The 20,278-nt window shown below is 40.9% G+C and overlaps 1 protein-coding gene across 6 annotated transcripts in view; it reads left to right on the top strand.

Moving 5' to 3' along the window:
- cadm1a (cell adhesion molecule 1a) overlaps positions 1-20,278 on the top strand; it is a 599,487-nt gene that overhangs the window by 452,261 nt on the left and 126,948 nt on the right. For all 6 annotated transcript variants that reach the window (XM_050040229.1, XM_050040233.1, XM_050040232.1 and 3 more), the window contains one exon: positions 2,371-2,517. In XM_050040229.1, the coding sequence (XP_049896186.1) occupies positions 2,371-2,517 (147 nt within the window). The remainder of the gene's footprint in view (positions 1-2,370; positions 2,518-20,278) is intronic.

Below are 20,278 nucleotides of genomic sequence, written 5' to 3'. Positions count from 1 at the left end.
ATATCAATCAACTTTAATGTCTAGAACAGGTAAAATTACCCTGTTATTTCCTGTAAGCAGAGTACATAAATAAATGGAAAAGTATATGTACTTCTGTGTAGTACAGATGTTTTATTCTGCTCTCCTATCCTATTAATCCTCTCACGATGTCTCTCATTTATCTTGGGACCCCTTGGGGGGCCCTGAGTGACAGATTGAGAAACACTGTCCTATCAATATCCATTAATATTCTTTGGAGATATCCTTTCCTATTGAGTGAGATGTTCTACCTGGTTTTGTGCTCTGAATTTGTTGCCGCTGTGCTCTGTCATTTAACAAAACTGTCACATTTGAAAGTGGCCAGATAGAAATTATTGTCTCTCCACAATCTTTTGGGTCGTCTCTTTGTTTAGCCCTGATTTGATTTATATTACTTGCTATCATGGAGACAGATAGACAGCCCTTACTGGGTAGGTTTTTACTGTCTTCCTGTCGTACTGTGTTCTTTTAAATCCCATGTGTGCTGATCATTTCTGTAGTCATGCCTCTGTCCTGTTTTCCATTAATACACCTGACAGCCCTTATGTGCTTATGTGAAAGCATTATATGCTATGTAGGAATCTGTCTTTTACTTTATTTCAAACCAATCGCAAGAATAAAAGTTGGCATTGTACCATTCATATCTTACATTGTTACATTGTACATTATTATGTAGCTAATACATTGAAACTTTATGTTTCCTTATGTTTTAACTGTGCTGTGATCAACATGTGGTTAGGTTTCAGCACAAAAAGCACTTGGTTATGGTTTGGAAAAGACTGTGTTTGAGCTTAAAATACCCAGTTTTGGTGCCACCATCCTGGCTAGTAACACAGCACTGTCTCAGTGAAAAACAACCACCATTCATGACACTATCCCGGCAAGTGACACAGTGATGTCTCAGTAAAAAAAAACAATAGTTTTGGCTATTGGCTTTAACAGGGGTCTGCAAGTTGGCAAGCATCTCACCCATGTCATGCCATCCACCATCTTCCCCCAACTTTGAATAACAAAGTAAGTCACTTTAGATACGTTGTTATGATATATTCAAAATGTTTAAAGATAACTTTATGGGTTTGCAGAAACATACAATGCCAACATTTTCCTCTGGTGACTGGGCTTTTTATTTTGTACCCTCAAAAAGACCTTTTTTTTGTATCACATATCTCTATTGATTCTGAACATAATACATCACTCTTTCTAAAATGGTTTGGTTGCATCTTTCAAGTCTTCCTCAAAACATCTTCCCTGCCTCTCAATGAACTCTGAGCCTTCTTTTCTCTGTTGTATATTTTATGTAATTGTCATTGTTTTTCTATATTTGAAAAATATATTGAACAAATGATCTTGAGGGATCCTAAATTTATCTTCAACATTTTCAAAGGACATGAGGATGTTATCTCTGTAAAGGCCTGAGATCTTCTTTAATCCCCTCTGAGCCCAGGGCCTAAATCCAGGCTCTGCTTTACCTGGTGTAAATAATGTGTTACCCCAAATGGGAGAAAACTGTGATAACCCTGTTGGTTTCCTAAACATATCTTGTGATTCATACCAAGGTGTAATTGTGGTTTTAACAGAAGGATTAGCTGTGTTCTGCTTAATCCTGCAGAGAGTGACAGGGTAAAGATACGTATCAAGAGTCTGTCCTCTGGCAGTGTCTGGACCCATGGTAGATTGGAAGGGTCAGAGAACCAGGGAAAGGCCGATCTAAGCTGGGCTGCTCTAAAATACCAAAAAAGGTTGGGTAGCTGGAGCCACCCTCTATTATATGGTAAATATAGTAGTGTTAAGCAACATCTTGATCATTCAGAAATACTCTTACCAAAACATGGAGGTATCTTGAAAGTCCTCTGACACTGTGTAGACCTATAGTAGATCGGATGGGTCAGGGAACTAGAAAAAGGCCAATCTAAGCTGGGATGCCCTAAAATACCAAAAAAGGTTGGGTAGCCGGAGCCACCCCCTATTAAATGGTAGATAAAGCTACATCTCAATCATTCAAAAAGACTCTTGCTGAAACAGGAAGGTGTCTTGAAAGGCCCCCAGGCACTCTCTGGACCAATGGTAGATTGGAAGGATCAGGGAACCAAGAAAAGGCTGATCTAAGCTGAGCTGCCCTGAAATACCATAAAAGGTTGGGTGGCTGGAAACACCCTCTATCATATGGTAGATATAGCAGTGTTATGCTATATCTGAATCATTCAAAAAGACTCTTGCTAAAAGATGGAGGTGTCTTGAAAAAAAGCCTTGCTACTCTTATCAGAACTGCAATTGCTTTGGGTTTCTCTTGCTTTTTTGGATTAACCAATACACCTGTGGTAATGTATGTGTTCTTTTCTTTGTCCTGTCCAGTGGTGAGTCAGAACCTGGTGACAGATAATGTGTCGGTGGTGGAGGGCGAGATGGCGATCATCAGCTGCCGGGTGAAGAACAACGACGACTCTGTTATCCAGCTGCTCAACCCCAACAGACAGACAATTTACTTCAGAGACATGAGACGTGAGTATCAGGCATCATTTTGAGTTACATTACTGTCATATGTTCTGTCATCTTTAATTAAGGGGTGTTCTTGTGTACTTAAGCGTGCTTTTAAAGTAAATTGATTTTGATCCATTAATACGTACATTTCGTTCAGACCCATCACTAAAGCAGCCAATTTTCGATTTTCTCCTTCATATTTCCACTGGCATTTGACAGTGGAAGAAAAATAAGATACAAATATGGACTTAACAGACTGGTGGGACTATTGTTGGTGTGCTGTTTTTGTTTGGCCTTGTTTCCCGTAAGTAGTTTTGATTTGTAGTTGTTTGTTCAGCATTTTGGCTGCCAATGCCAGAACACAGGGTCAGGGTTCGTTCCACTACAAAAATGTAACATAATTAAAAATGTAGGCAGTTAAGGCTTAATTAGCTCTCTGGTGTGACTACAGAGCTAACTAATCATCTTGAAATAATGTCTAAATGCTCCCAAGTTGTTATAACAAGAGGTTTTCTTATGTCTCCCATGTTTCCGTCATGGCACAAATGCAGCATTAGAACTAAGAAAGCTTTCACAACAGAACATATTTGACTTCACAATTTAAGTCCAGTTTCATTTTGAACTGGCATACCATTATCATGCTATCAGGGTGACTTTACAAAGACATTTAAATATATGGTCCAAGTATATTGTAAAAACAGAAATTCTTCTTTGTGACATCTATGTGTAAAGGAAAACACAATCTCAGTGTTAAAAGACAGTGCAAGAAAATCTTTTCCTTAGTAGAGCATCTAAGGGGCTATTATGAGTCTGTCAGAGGAAAAAGTAGCTCGCCTGCACAAGAGAAATCATTCAGCACTGCCGTGTCTTTATGTGATTGATATGGTATGTGTGTAATTATAGTCTGAAGCCATTTGATGTGATCAGATGACATGGAAATCAATCCCAGTGAGGCATTTATTTATGTCAGATTCGCTGGTTCATTTTGCAGGCAGTCATAAAATTAGACAGACTTTTGACATTTCATTTACATTTGGTAAAAAAAATAACCCAAGAAGCAGTTTGAAGACAAAGCTGATAAATTAAGCCAAATATCATAAAATGTGTTAAACCAAATCATGTGAACGGAGCCGGCAGTAAAGCTGCAAAACATTGATTAATATTCTCTTACTTTACTTGCACTTCCACGGAGCTGCATTAAGTTTGACCCACATGTCTGCAGCAGGATTAATACAGAATGAGGTTAATACAATCCACCAAACATGTTTCGCTTTCAGCGTGCCTGCTTTAATAAAAGCAGCTCATATCCCTAAACATTTAATGACCTGTTATGTTTATTCTTATCTTGCCCAATTATCATGTCACAGCTCTAATTAGCTGTGTTGAGCTGGACTTTCTCTGCTCTGTTCTGTCTTGCCAGGTTTTGGTTTCTTTAATTATGCTTTTTAAACCCCTGAGTGTAGAATGTTGAGTATAACATATTGACCTCTGTAACTATATAACAATATTATGTTGTAAGTTCAAAATGTACAGAGGTTGATGTGATTCATTAAGAACTTTTACAGCCGTGTAGTTAATACAGCTCTCAAGAGTTTGCATCAGATCCTAACCCCGTCTGCTAAAATATTTTTTATTTGCAAATATTGTTTTCCCATAAAATGTGCTCCCTGCGGCTGCAGCATGATACATGTTTATGTTAAGGGAGATAAAGCACTGGGTTTGGTTCGTGAAAGGTTGTGGTCTTAGGGTGATGGTTAACCCTAACCCCCCTTAAATAAAACTACAACAAGACCCTAACATTAACCAAAGGTTTAATTAGACCAAACCAAACAACACATGGGATGCAGGACTATAGATGGGCCTATCAGGCACAGGCCCAGGGGCCCAAAGTGTCAAGGCCCCCTCTGGCCTTAACCTGCAAAGTGTCACTCAAATTAACACATCCTGACCAGGAAGAAACTCAAAAGCCCCGCTTCCACTGAGCAGTCCAGTACGGTTCAGTTCACTTCGGTTCAGTTCAGTTTAGTATGCATTTTTTCTGTTTCCACTGTGAAAAGTTGTGGATGGTACCAATGGAACCGTTCTGTACTGTCCCCATTTTTGGTCCCCCCTCTGTTGGGGTACTTAGCACACAGATCTGGTACTAAAACAGGGTTTCTGCGGGTCATTAAAAAGCATTAAAAGTCATTAAATAGATTTTGCGAAAATTAAGGCCTTAAATGGCATTAAAAAGCATTAAATTCGATGTCCAGAGGCATTAAAAAATACACTTGATGGAAAAGAAACATTGTTATTCATGATTTATTTTGATTATATCAACATTTAATAATTTTGATCGGAAGTATAATGTGATGATTGACAGCAGACCCCTTTAATTGGCTATTGTTTACGGCCGGTGCACGATGTCACAACACCTGATGCTTGGAATGCAACGTGCTGTGAGCGTGCTCATGCTGTGGCGAAAGAGCGGAGGGAATATTAGCGAAATGTCGGAAAAATGGGAAAATGCAAGTTTCAGCAGAAGTGGTTGGATGAGGAACTATTCAGAACCTGGTTAAAGCCTGTCGACGGTAAACCCGGAGAGGCATTTTGCAGCGTGTGCAAAAAGATCTTCAAACTTTGCACAATGGGCGTCAATGCGGTGAAATCACACATGCTGTCAGATAGTCACAAGTCGGCGATTAAAGGCAGGCAGCAGTTAACTGTGCCGAATTTCTTTGCCGTGACCAGCAACGCAACTTCTGCTGTCGCCACCACAACTGCAGCTGCTGCTGCTACCACCACCACACCTGCCGCTACAGTGACCGCCTCCAGCCTTTTCAGGTTAGAGTTAGTTTTTCACATCATTCTTCAGGCTGGTTTTGTTATTTTTGAGATGTGCAAATAAATTCTGAGACTGTGAACCGTCTTGTGAGCCATTTCTAATTCACTATAGAGTGACAGTTAATGTAAATTTAGATTTTCTCAAATATTCAAGATTAGCATTGTCAAATGCTTACAATTTTGTCTACATATATATATATATATATATATATATATATATATATATAAAATAAATAAATAAAAAACTGTATCTGCGGTTGGACATGGGCATTAAATTTGTTTAAAGTGGCATTAAAATGGGCATTAAAAAGCATTAAATTAGATTTGCTGATACCTGCAGAAACCCTGTAAAAGGTGGAGCTGTGAACACTGCAGTCTGTTGATTGGTCAATAGAGGACAGTCACTCTACTCAGTGCTGAGTTGTGGCTGGTTTTGAGGCTTATTATAAGTGTTTATATCATGGCAAGTCTAAAAACTAAAACTGTAAAATGAAAGGATGTTTTGCTGCCTCTCACAGCAGCTGTAGTCTGAGAAAAGAAATCTGAATTCACTGGCCCGACTGTCGGCAACTTTTAAGGAGGGACGTTTACTTGTAATGTTACTCTGTGCATGAGTTGATGACGTGAATTCATCAGCACACCTTAGATTTCAGTATGACAACTTTGACCATTACTTTAGTTTTTATTGTCTCTCTTGGATGACATACACTTTTAGTAATGAGTGGATCTTCAACCGTTTACATACCGCATTATGTGAACTGCATATATTCTAATCCTCACTTAGAGAAAAAAAGCATCATGGAGCGCTGGCCGGCTTCACTTGCCTGAGAAGGATTAAATACACAAAGCTGCTATTTTTAAATATCCTATCGAGACACTCACGTATGGCCTGTTCTATTTTGTTCTGAAAGTACTGGGGTTCAGCCTCGTTCTGCGGACAATAAACAAGGTACGTACATTCCTCTGTGTCACCGCTGATGAGGAAATACAGCAAATACTGGACAGAGCAGTGAGTGACAACAACCCCGCCCACATTTAAAAGTACTGTTTGCAGTGGAAACACTTAACAGACCTAGGGTCTAGTTACCATGTCTGAAGGGTTACTGTTGGTTCCCAAAGTACGTACCGAAAGTGTTTGGTGGAAATGGGGCTAAAATGTCCACAAAAAATATGCAAAACAACCACCAAGACACACAAAACGACTACAGAGAGACACAAAACCACAAAGAAATGCATTACAATAGCAAAGAGGCGCAAAACAAGAACAAAACAGAGGCAAAAACCACCACAGAATCTGTGTTTCTTGCTCCTGTGTAGGAGAGGTGGTGGGGCCCATTGTCTCATTATCTGTCCATGCGAGGACATGAACCACAAACTCTGGTGTTAGGGTCCCTTGGTCCCAATGCACGACCATCGACCCTAAAATCCTCCCTATGACTTCTGTATTAAGTCGTCACACTTCCCAGGTTAAAAACAAATGATGCCTGTAAACGTAATCCAGGCAGCAATCATGTTTCCTCCAAAATGTATTTGGCAAATCAAACTAGTAAACATACTGTGTAGGAGACAGGTTTGGGTATTCCAGCCATGCATATTAGACAGCATGATGTAGAGTAGAGTATTGGAACATTTCAGAACAGGATGGGGTTTTACTTTTGTGTTTAAATTTGTGGAAAAATTGAGCATGATTTGAAAAACTGTGAAATCACTGCAATCGATCTAGCAAACTCCCGCAGTGCTTGTTGTCTAGACTGGTTAATCACAGGAACAAGATACATGTGTCAGGTATATTTCTTGGTATGAAATACAAAATGGCTTTAGCACTGACCTGGAGTTTAGCTGTTGTTTTAGCTGTAGTCAGCTGTTTCAGCTACTGGTCCTCACACTGCTCTCTTAGCCTGACACATGTCGAGCTGCTGTGTGAGTTTGTGTGTGTGTGTGTGTGTGTGTGTGTGTGTAACCCCACTTCTACACATTGCCACCAAACAAAGATCCATTTTCCAATATCTGATGAAAAGAGAGAGAGAAAGAAATGCTCTGTGTTTATATCAAATTTGAACATCCTGTTTCATCACCAGTTCATATTGAATGAGTCTAAAGACCTGAACTTTAAATATACATATATATTATCAGCCTATTCTCATTCCCAGGGCGTCAAATACTGATGCTTTGTAACACCCCTGGACCCCTTGGTGTGTGATATTGACACTGAAGGTAGCCTTTGGTGTCTTTACCAGATGCACTGGGCTTTAAACTAACTCCAGTGCAAACCCATCCATGGCAATACTTGATGCTGAGAGCTACTGACATGCTATAAAGACTGAGAATGTCTGTGTAGGGCAGGAAGGAGGTGAGGTGTTTTTGTCGCCAGCCATCAGAGGGGGGGTCAAGATATTTTGGTTTCACTTCTGGGGAGCTGTCATGCTGTCCATCTTTATATACACTCTATGGTGGAGACCAAAACCAGAGCTAAAAGGAGAGTGAATATTGGACTGACATATGTTGTTGCTCCATGTCTGCTGGATGTAGAAGTAGGCAGTTATTTGCTAACATGTTAGCTATGAGAACTTGATAAGCTGAAGTGAATTGAGGACTTGAGTGTCCCTGAGTTGGTTTCAAAGCATACAGTCTTATATTTATGGTTGGATACAGATGAAAAAAAGTGTATATAAAATGAATTTGAAGCACTAAAACAATATGTACAGATGTAAGTCCAAGTTTAATTTGGAAATCCCCAGTCTAAAATGTCTTCTAGTGTTTAATTCTTCCCTCTTTTTAACATAACCATGCACACACATTTCTTTTTCATGTATTTGCATGACTGTTCATAGGCTGCATGTTCAACATATTTGATTGCATCTTTCCCAGATATTATGGTACAGACTGCTGCCTGTTGTTTGCTGCAGTTAGAGTACATTTTTTATATGTTCTGACCTTTTTCTTGAGCTAAGACTTCAGGCGTGTGCACAAACATACTGTACATGCACTCATGACTTAGTTCTTTCTACATTCTGATCCACCAGAGACTCCCTGGCCCCCTGCGAGGTGAGTGTCAGGCCCGCCTCCACACTCACCACCCCTCCTTAGTCATGTTCACCGCCTTACAAACACACCTTCTACATACTTTACAAGGGCACACTCGCAGAAAGCCTCATTGCATACGCTACACCGAGCTTGGTATTTATCTGCTGTTGTGCCGAACTGCAGTGAGCCGACTCCCACAAGCTGGCTGTCAAGGGCAAGGTGTTCTTCTTTGACGGGGGGGCTCCTTGATCTCCTGTGATCCCTCCCAGGCATCTTCGCCACAGCTGCACTGCTTCATTATGACATGGCATCCACCAGGCAGCCTCCAAACAACATTGCCCCCTTCGAAATATCACATCTGCCATCTCCGTCTGAATCCACAGTGGTGGATTATGTTTGTGAGTGAGAGCAAGAGAGGGTAAAGAGACAGAAAGGGAGGAGTGCTTTGAAACTGTCTGCAGTTTCATACACAGAGTAACTTGACTGTTGGTCATCCTACTGTTATACTTTATGTCTGATGCATTCTATGAGCATCTTTATTCAGTTTAGTTTATTTTGATGAGTTTCAAATGTCCATATGTATCAGGAGATGGATGTGATGCACTGGGTTTTATTCGACCTCCCCTTCTTTGTGGCATATACTAGTTATATATATATAGCGTAGTGTGTAAAATACTCTGCTGTAATTAATATTTTCTGGTTTTCCCACATTAAAAAGTAGCCTGAAAAGGGGTTGGCAGCACAGCTACTCGTTCTCCCCCCGTGTCAAATTCTTTGACAAAAACATAGTGTGAAGAGAGATCTGGCTATGCGAGATTAGCGCTAAATTGACTGGTGAAAGCGCCATGTGCGTCAAGATGGCTAGTGTTAGTTTTGGAGGAAACATCTGAGAGATTCAGCCATACATGTTTGAGCCTCGGTCAGATCCAGACTCAGATGAGGTGTCGTCTGTGCAACCAAACTTCATGTCTAGTAGACGCAACAATATGGTAAGCGTAGTTAGCATCTTTAATTAGTTTATGCTGTTTGTTAGCTTGTAACTGGCAGTGGCTGACACAGCATTAGCGGTTGTGAAACATACAATATCTGCTACGATGCAACATACTTTAATAGAAATATTCGTATGATATCCTACAAATTTGCACCCCACTAATGACGTTACGTCCTTTTTTTTTTTTCAAGATATTTTTTAGGGCATTTTGCCTTTATTGGACAGGACAGGTAAGCATGAAAGGGGGGGAGAGAGAGGGGATGACATGCAGCAAAGGGCCACAGACTGGATTTGAAGCCGGGCCGCTGCGGCAACAGCCTTGTACATGGGGCACCTGCTCTACCACTAAGCCACCGCCCCGATGATGTTACGTCCTTAACATACAGTTAAGGAGGTTAAGTTTCGGAAAAGAAACATGATGAGGACAAAACTTAAAATGACTCAAAGTTCATATGGATCCGAACACGCGACTCCAGAGGAAAGACCTGGGCGAATGTCCGTTGTTTTTGTGACCCATCTACCAACCCAATCTGCCTCCTTACAAGTACTTGGGATTGCTGCCTCGTTTACTGCCGTCAGCACATTGGTCACGTTATCACAGCCTTTCAAAATATGTGGGACACATAAAAATTTGGTTGCAGTGTTTTTCTTAGTAAAACACAAAAAACTTGTGAGAACAGACTGTACAGGGTTACAGTGAGTTCACATTGGTTTGGTTTACATTCAAAAACTGCACACTAACTTTCACTAGGCTAATGCTAACTCTCGGTCTCTGTTCTGACATGTCTGCTCTGCACTAGAGGCTTCAGTTTTCTTTGCTGATGTTGTAACTCCATCAAAAATGTTTCCCGTATTAGTCAGCAGTTCGCTTTCATATCAAATGGTGCAGAAATGAGTTCTGAAACCCGGAAATGAGTTAGCATTTTTACACTCCCAGTTCCCTCGTCACGGAGTCGATGGGAAGGGTTTTTGTTTAGATGCCTAAAAATAAGGTCTGTGATTAACACAAGCTTCACCTTTGGGTCGTCCGTCTTTAGAAGGCCAGAGGGCATCACAGAATGCGATTGATAGTTTAATCATTTTTGACAGCCCTAATTAGTTTTATTATCAATAACAACATTATCAATAGGAAGTGCAGTGCTACTGTACATAAGATATGATGGTATTATGACAAAATACATTTCAGTAATTATGACTTTCATTCAAGGTTTTGGAAATGCACAGAGAGATTATTTAGGAATTAATCCCTAAATGTGAATAACTGGAGGCTTGTTAATAGCACAGCCAAACATCTATACCTACAATTAGATATTATACCTACAAATACAACAAGTCTCTAATATTTCCTTAACTAAACAGCCTCCATCATACCTCTAACACTTACTTCACATAACAGTGCATACTGTTCGGCCTTATGGCATCAATAAGATTGATGAACAAAAGCCTCTTATAAGACTGCAGCCTTTATACTAGAGACTGTAAAGAGATCTATATGTCTTATGCTTCAATAGAAAAACAGCTGTACTCATGAATGGTGAAATGGTTGGTCTTTAACATACAATTCCACATGGCTTTGTTAAAGGCTTAGTTCACACTTTGGGTTGCGTTATCCTTCTTATTCTCTTTGAACAGGCTTGTGGTGTACGTGAGAACAAAGACACATACTTGTGACATCACTAACTAAAGCAGTATCTTCTTCAAATACACAGCTACATGGCTGATTGTATAAAAAGGAGCACTTGAACGCACACACAAACACTGCCCTGGTTCTCCTGTGGAGGAGGGGAAGATTGCAGCTTCTGTAGCAGTGGGTGATCTGTCCACTGAAGGTCAAGGTTCAGGGTGAAAGGCTTTACATGAAAACAGTTTAATGAGGCAGCCTGGAGGGAAAAAGTGTGTATATACACACTGTTTATAGATATATATACGTATGTGTATGTGTGATGTGTGTGTGTGTGTGTGTGTGTGTGTGTGTATAAAATATCCCAACATGAAGGACACAATGGGATTTAGCAAACAGACTACATTTGACCTGATTATTTTGTTAAATAAATAGATTTAATAGCAGTTGAGCCCACTGTGATTAATGACATTTACTTAAATTGAAAAACGTATTTGAACTTGGTTATTTCTCAAAATGTTGAATCATGATTGGTACAAAGATTGTCCCATTAAAAATGAATAGTGACCCAAGAGTAATTGAAGTGCCACAGTGGTTTTGTTACACAATCATGATAAATGTTGAATCATGAATAGGCAGCGGTGTCTCGCTGTGTATCCTTGACAATCACACATGCTGTGTTCTACGCCCAAGTCAAGTGAAAAATACCACACATTGGCCTCACTGTCATGTCATCACTCATACCAAAGTTAATACTTCATCTGTTTTGCGTGTGACCAGGATCTTGAACAAGAACTAACTGTTAGATCATCCTCGCACTTGAAAGGGGTCTGGCATTTAATGTCAAGTGGAAACAGCAGGAGGGAGTTCAACTGGAAAGGGCTGGTTGAGATAGACAAGTCTTTCAACTCTCTCTTGGCTTTGAGTATTTCAAGCAGCTCTTCTTGTTGTGCATCTGTCTTTAAAGTGGAAACAGACAACTTTGTAACTTGCTGGATAGAGTTTCCACTGCTACTTTGGTTGTTCCACCATCAGCCATTTCCACTACTGAAGATAGTAACTGCAAAGAAATGACACCAGTACTTTTTGATATCAGTGGCTCTTGGGCTTTCAATTTACTGGTCCATCTAGGTCCCAACACTCACCTATGGTCATAAGCTCTGGGTAATGACAGAAAGAATGAGGTCACAGATACAAGTGGCCAAAATGAGTTTCCTCAGAAGGGAGGCTTGCCTCAGCCTTAGAGATAGGGTGAGGAGCTTGGACATCTGGAGGGAGCTCTGCGTAGAGCCGCTGCTCCTTCGTGTCGAAAGGGATCAGTTGAGGTGGTTCAGGCATCTGATCAGGATGCTTCCTGGGCACCTCCCATTGGAGGTGTTCCAGGCATGTCCCAGTGGTAGGAGGCCCCAGGGCACACTCAGAACACACTGGAGGGATTACATATTTCATCTGGCCTGGGAACACCTCGGGGTCCCACAGGAGGAGCTGGAAAGTGTTGCTGGGGAGAGGGACGTCTGGAATGCTTTGCTCGGCCTGCTACCCCTGTGACCCAGCCTCAGATAAGCGGATGAAAATGGATGGATGGACTCTTTGGTAACTTGGAATAGTGACAGATAGCTATCAGGGAAAAGCACTATCCTCTTCATATTTGTGCAGTGGTTGACGCACTTCCTTTGTACTCTTAATAGAACTCTCATTTTCCTGGAAGACTGTACCTGGTGGCAGACAAAATTGCATAGTGAAAGCGAGGCTTATACACTACCAATCTATACCATGATGGTGTCCTTGTTCTACAGGCATTACATTGTGACCCACTAGAAGTGTGCTTCAGTGTAATTATCTGCAGAGACTCAAATCTCTGCCTGTATATTCTTATTTTCTTCTTATTTTCTGTGCTCAGGATGTTAATGGTGAATGGTAAATGGACCTGCACTTGTATAGCTCCTTTCTAGTCTTCAGACCACTCAAAGCGCTTTTTACACTATGAGTCACATTCAGCCATTCACACATACATTTATACACTGGTGGCCGAGGCTACATTACAAGGTGCCACCTGCTACTCAGTTTTTCACACACTCACACCGATTGAACAGCCAGCCAGACCGTAAGCAGCAGGCTTCCAAGAGACATAGGAAAAACAGCGTACATAGCGAGGTGAAATGCCGCCCGCATGGATCTGGGGTTGGCTTTTACTTTAACTTTCGCACACGAGTGTATTTACAAACACTTAGCGACAATCCTGCATAGTATATCTTCAAAGAAACTGAGTTCTGATAAATCATGTTAACATGCTGGGTATAATAGAGTAGAGTAATAAAGCCATTGCTTTAAAATCTTGTTTCTAGTCACCTGACAAAGGGACGTCCAATATTCACCACTAACACCTGAGAAAAATATCTGAAGCTTTCAAGCTGCAAGGTTTGGGCTATCTTAATCAGTTAGCTGTTTACTCCTGAGTAGATTGTGAACATTTGGCTTGAAAACAGTTTTCTTTTATCCAAACAAGCTAATGAGCTAAAATAGGCTAACAGCTAGATGGAGCTGCAGAGTTGGCTAATAATTGTCACTTATTTGATTAATGTTAATAGCAAAAAAGTGCAAAAAGCAGAACTTATTACTTAAAAAATGACATGATTGATAAAGAACTCTTGGAGGATTCTACATTGATCAGCCAAAACATTAACAACTGATTGAGCCTTTGTGGAGGTGCTGGTTCTCCAGAGATATGCATGACTTGGCTCTCACCTGTTGAGGCATGGACACTGAACCTGTGGGAGGTATTCTGTGGTGTCTAGCACCAGGGGGTTGGATGCTTTGAGTACTGTGGGTTGCGAGGTGGGTTACCAACACGTCCAATGGATACTCGATCAGATTGAGATCTGGGGAATTTTGAGGCCGGTAGGGGTGGGAGAATCAATCCTAAAATATCGATACTCTCGATTCTACATTTTCATTTTGAAGATAGATCCTAGCATCAATAGGATCGATACCAAAAAAAGGGATTAGTTTCTCTTTTCTATATCATACCTATTTGTATTTCAAGAGTCAAACTGTCTGCAAGCAGCAATCCATTGCGTGTAGCTACTCTTTGCTTCATTACTGCTTTTATGTTGTCTGCACTCAATCAACGTACTTGAGATCCAGCAGCGTCTTCTCAGTTTCACTTCCACCTGATGTCAGCAGTAGGAGGACGGTAAACTCACCTCCCAGCCATCCCCCTATTTACTGATGCAGACCCTTAATTGTATTATGAGTAGAACCTCGTGCTCATCCCCGTGACTGTAGCTGTCCTTGGACATTCAATGCAGATAGTGTGTCTGAGCCTGACTAGTTTTATCTGACACATAATAGCAATGATGGATTAATGAAAGAGGAAACAGCATCAGAAAGAGAACTGGGAACTGCAACCGAAAAGAAGGGAGGAGGAGGGAAACACCTCCGCATCCAGACCTCTGACACAGAGAGTTCACTGGCACAGTGTCTTTCAAGATGCTCAGACAAGGACTATTCAGGCAGTAGTGAAATTAATATTTTAGTAAAATCAGATCTTCAACATCAGTTAACGTTACATTTTGAAAGTGTAATTGGTCATCACTTGCTGTAACTTAAGCAGATTGATTATTCACCTCATAAATCATGACATATCGGCAATTCTGGCCCTGTATTACCTGGTATCAGATCAAAATAAAAATTTTGTGGTATCGCCCACCCCTAGCTGGGTCAGTGCCCTGAGCTTTTTTTAACATTCCTTTGGCCCATCCTGAGTGGTTTTTGCAGTGTGGCATGGTGCATTGTCCTGCTGGGGGTGCCACTGCCATCAGGGAGTGCTGTTGCCACGTGGGGATGTAATTGGTCTGCAACGGTGTTTGGGTGGGTTGTGTGTGTCAGGTGGCATCCAGGTAAATGCCAGGACCCAAGGTTTACCAGCAGGACTTTGCATTGTCATGAGATGCTCAATGTTAATTTCTTCACCTGTCAGGGGTTTTAATGTTTTGGCTGATCGGTGTAAAACTCCTACAATGCAGAATATGGATAAAATACTAAAACATGAGAACAGACAGTTCTTTGATTACAACTAGCGGTGCCAGAGAGAGAAAAGCCCCCATGAGTGTAAACAACTGCTGAAGCAATGCTAAATGTGCCCATATTCTGGATTCAGGTGTTGACTACACAGCGATTTGGAAGCCTGGACTTCACCTAGAGTGGGGAGGAGGATTTTTGAAAGAATGTAATTACCCCTGCCCCACCCCGTCTCACCCACTCTGACACCCAATAAAAAAACTTTGATGTGCTCCTCTCAAAAAGTAGCGGCAGCCACTAATCACAATTGATTGCAGCCACTTAGGCGAGGCGCACTCATCATCCCCTGCTCTCTCTGGATGGGAGTCATCCTCGGCTAAAGCCGGAGACGAGAAGAAAAAAAGATTCAAATGAAATGCAGAGAAAGAATGAAGATGAATCAAGAGAGGCACAAGAAAAAAGGCGAGATGAATTAAAATCATGCAGGCAGCACAGGGGAAAAAGGGGGGGAAAGGAGCCATTAGAGGATGTATTGATCCCAATTCTCTTATGTTTTACTTTAAAGTCTATTTGTGCCACAAGACTCATCAACTCTAATTTTACCTTGACTGTCTGCTACATTTCCATAGTGTGATCATAGCAGCTTGATGGATGATAACTTGTGTGGCACTGACTGTTTTGAGACTCATTAGCCAGCTGTTTTCTATTTTCTTTTGGGCATTTATGATAACTTCAAAACATGAAATATTAATTTACCTCCACTCAAGGTGACAATGTTTTGCTAGACCTCAGAAAAACTGTTGAAAAGGTTCAAATACAGAACATCACCTTGTTGTATTAGGCCTTATTTTGTACTGGCAATACATTTGTGAAGATGATTCATGATAGTGAGAAGGCAAAACCTAATGCACATAAGTGTATATGATTTTGCAACAGGGAAAAAAAGTGACCATAAGTTATGATTAATAATCAATACATCAATCAAATAATTGGTCAAAAGTTAAATGTTGTATTTTAATGTTTTTCATTTCTTCTGCCGTAAGTGCAAAACACTTCAAATGACAGACTGTATTTCCCTGAGTAGTGACCTCATTTAGTCGTGCCAATTATGACTGAGACATTATGATTCCCAGCTCCTCCTGTCCACATGTCAAAGTGTCCTTGAGTAAGACACTGAACTTCAAATTGTCCCCGATGAGCAGGCCAGCGCTTGGCACGGCAGCTCCGCCGTCATCAGTGTAATGTGCGAGTGTGTGTGCGTGGGTGAATGAGAGGCTTTGGAAGGCACTTTGTCCTTCTCAGGTTGAGAAGTGCCATCTATATGCAGTCCATTTAGTATTCAAAATTTTAAGTGCTGGCTGGTAATATGAGATGGGACGTGATTCCATGAGTGCAGGGTCTAATGCAAGCATTAATGGAAAGGGTCAGATTTTTTTTAAGTCTATCTTGATGCACTACTTGCATGCCATGTGTACACTGAAAGACTTGTTTGTCGCTGTCATCATTCGTCCTCTCCATCAGGCTGCAAAGCTGTATCTTTAATGACTGTAGCTAACATGATGCTTCATTAGTCTGAATCAAATCACATGGGTCTCTTTTTTTTCTTCCCGGGTGAAAGTCGGTGGTTGTTGGACCCATCCACCACCCCTCCTGCACCCTAATCAGACTTCCACCACCTTAACTTTCGTTGTCCTGCCGTGTTTTCCCCTGACACTGCCAGGCGCCGTTCCACCATAACGGCACCCAGCCACATATCATGCTGATGTGAAAGCATGGCTCTTTTTGTCAGTGTCTGACGCCAGAAGTCTCCGACCAAGTGTCGGTTTTCAAAGACTTCGGAGTGAGACCGGGTTGGTTAATGACAAGGAGGCACCTTCACGTAATACAAAGTCAATAGAGAGCAATTAACTGTTTTCCTCACCAGTGTGGGCGGGGCTTAAATGTACACTGTCCCTGTGGGGAAAGAGAGCATGCGGTACCTAGAAAAATAGTGCTGCACCCAGCATATTTCTTTTCCAGAGGCCTTTGACTTTGTTGTGCGGCTGATTTCAAAAGGGCCAACGGGACAGGACAAAAAAAGAAAAAACATTATATGGACACTCTGCCCAGGATATGCACTCATCTACTCATGCATCCACACAATTAGTTTACAGTGCACCAGTGTCACACTATTTACTGCTCTGGCACTCAATGTGCTCAACTCATTTTTTTTTCTTGTCTAGTTGGAGTAGAGAGTGGAGCACGTACACAGTATTTCAAACATACAATAAATACATAGAGCGCTCACAGAATCCAAAACAACAGGGTTCATTAAAGCTGGTATACTATGTGTCAGCAGTAATCAGTGACACTGCACTCAGGAACTTGAATAGGGAGAGGAAAAGTTGGACTTTCACTTTGTCACCTTACAAAGTCTCCTTCTACTGTGCTGTCTTATCACTGCTTTTAAATTAACTTCATCACTATCGCCTGCAAAAACTGACAGATCAGATAATTTACAGCCTTTCAGCGTTTGGACAGTCTTCTCTTCCAAAGACTTGACTATCAATTACCTTTGTCAGACATCGGTGATGTCCTTCTCCTGCTATCAGATATAATAGTACAAGAGAAGAAGAACAGGGCAACGAGAGCATGAAGCTAAAGGTCACATTCTTTTTTTTGTCCAAAGTACACAAAGAGGAATGAAATATATATTCTTGCGTGCTCTGACATAATAAAAAAAACTTTCTGCAGTGGCACCCGGCTCACCTTCTCTTTGCCAGAACTGACACTTTTTGTTCCTGAAATATACCACTGTGTTCAGCCCTGCTGTGTGAACCAGGCTCTTCTCTATCATCTGTCCTTGTATCTCTTTGAGCCTACAGTATTGTTGTCCCAAGCCTTAAGCATGGGGGAACTGTGTCCTTGCCACAGTGCCACAGTGCCTCAGTGTTTCTTTTCAATGTGTATTAGAAAGTGTTTATTTATTCAGCTCATGCTTCTACCACAATGCCTTATTTAGAAGTGATACATAAGAGGATTATGCGATCTCTGAGAAATGCTTTTGTGAAATGGATTATATCTGATTGGCAAGGATTTTCTCAAATTGCTGGCACACCAAATACTTCATTCAAATATTAATGGATGTTCCCCAGTACAAAGCATGAGTTGTTTGGTATTTTAAAGCCTGATATTCACTGAATAAGTATAGTCCTATAGCATGTTGACCTCTGTCAAGACGGGTATATATTTGTTCTGTTTGTTTGTCTGTTAGTTACAAAGGGAGAGATATGACAAATTTGGCAGAACGTTTGTATGAAATGGTGTTGAAGGTTAGGCCAGTGACAAAAGAACAAGCGATTGTTCTTTCTGCAGTGCTTGATCCAGTTGCAGATATTTTTTTGTCACACTGCAAGAATTTGACAATTTTTGATATTGTCTTTTAAAATATCTGCAGTCTGACTCCAGTGTTCTGAATCACCGCAACATGTCTGATTTGATCAGCAAGTCTGCTGTTGGCCATTGACAGCTGTTCTCACAACCTGGTCTCACTCTGAAGTCATCGAAATCTGGCACTTGGTCGGTGACTCCCAGCGTCAGACACCGACAAAAAAAGCGGTCCTTTCATGTTGGCATGATAAGCAGCAGGGCACGCGCAGGCATTAGGAGGAAACATGGCAGGACAATAACCAAAGTTAAGGCAGTGGAAGTCCGAATAGAGTGGGTGGGAGGGGTTGTGAGTGGGTCCAACAACCACCGACTTTCACCTGGAAGGCTGGCATTCACTGCCTGCAAGATTATAAAGCCAAATCCTGTTATTTTTTCCTAAACCTTGGCTCAGCGTAACCACGTGCGTTTGTTGTTGAAAGAAAAATAGCGTCAATTTGCAATGTTGTACCGACTGTGTGTTTATTTCGAAAGAGACTGTATGCAAACTGTACATTTCCTGTGAAAACAGAAGTGTATTTTGAAAACGGACAATGCATGTAACAGACTGAAGTTGACACAGCATCCCAGAACGTCAACAACCAACACACCCAGGGTATCTTGCACGTCATACGCCGATGTGGAAAGTCCATGACCGAAAATTTATGTGATGAGAATGTGTTGATTTCCACCAGCTGATAGAAACAATCTACCAATTAGAACTTTGTAGCCAGGAAGGGGCTGACTGGCTGCATCCATGAACAGTGACAGGAAATTGCAACAAGCATTTATTAAAACGCCCGTAAACACTGTTGTAGATTGATTTACAGAACTCTTAAGTCAGCATACTTATTCAATTGACACAAAAAACAGAATCATAAACCACTCCTAGCAGCATCTTATCTTTCATGTCAACTGAAATGATGGCAGTGAGACAGCTATGTCACTCACCACTGAACAAATAACTAACATCAACATAATATGTCCTGTTTAAATCAAAGAGCTACAGTAAGTGAATCAAGTGAGAGCCTAAAATGATATTTCCTAAGAGTGCAGTATGATGCCTGCTGAAGAGATATATAAAGCCAAGTCATTTTCCTTCAAAGCAAGACTGGGCTGACCCAAATTTATCATCATTTGGAGGACAGTGTATTCAACTGATGTCATGAAAATAGAAAAGCATCTTTATCCCAGATACAGAGCCAAACAAACAAACAAAGCATCCCTACTCTAGGTTAAAGTACAGTCAAAAGGTGATTGACAGACAGCAGCCTTAATGGAAGAGTTGTAGTTTCCAAACCATTTCCTCAGTTCAACTTTACGATTGCACTTCATCTCTCCTTTAAAGTTGTTTCGACTTACCTGGCTTTCCCTCTGGACCCAGCAGACCTTAACCTCACTCAACATCTTTTGGAATATTTGAAAAGATAAAAGGTGAAACACATTGGAACATGACAGGAAATTTCAGCTCCAAAGGAGAGATGAGGTGGATTATTCATTTTTTATATACTGTATGGATCAGACATTCTGGCAGAGTTCGTTGCTGTTGGCTACAAATAAAGTCCACAAATTGTCAATAGGTGTCCTACAAGGATCAACATTAGGCTTCCTGCTCTTTACTCTGAACATAAATAATATTTATTTTCCAACTGCAATGTCTAGTTTCTTTAATAATTTAAAGATTGAGAAAAGAAGATCCCGCACACTGCTCTTGTCATACTAACCTTTCGGTGTCTCTGGACCTTTCAAGGGTATTACTAAATACTAGAGAGTATTACTTAAATACTCTTGAAGAAGGTCCAGATGGACATTAGTGTGACCAATAAATTGTGATGCCCAGCCAAATTAGTTTCTAGTTTTATGTTAATGATATTATCTTTTATGGATCTTCCCATAAA

The sequence above is a fragment of the Epinephelus moara genome, chromosome 3 (assembly GCF_006386435.1).
Source record: "Epinephelus moara isolate mb chromosome 3, YSFRI_EMoa_1.0, whole genome shotgun sequence".
In the NCBI taxonomy this organism is placed as follows: Eukaryota; Metazoa; Chordata; class Actinopteri; order Perciformes; family Serranidae; genus Epinephelus; species Epinephelus moara.
The sequence above is the reverse complement of the archived record's forward strand: the minus strand, read 5'-3'. Positions and strand labels throughout refer to the sequence as shown.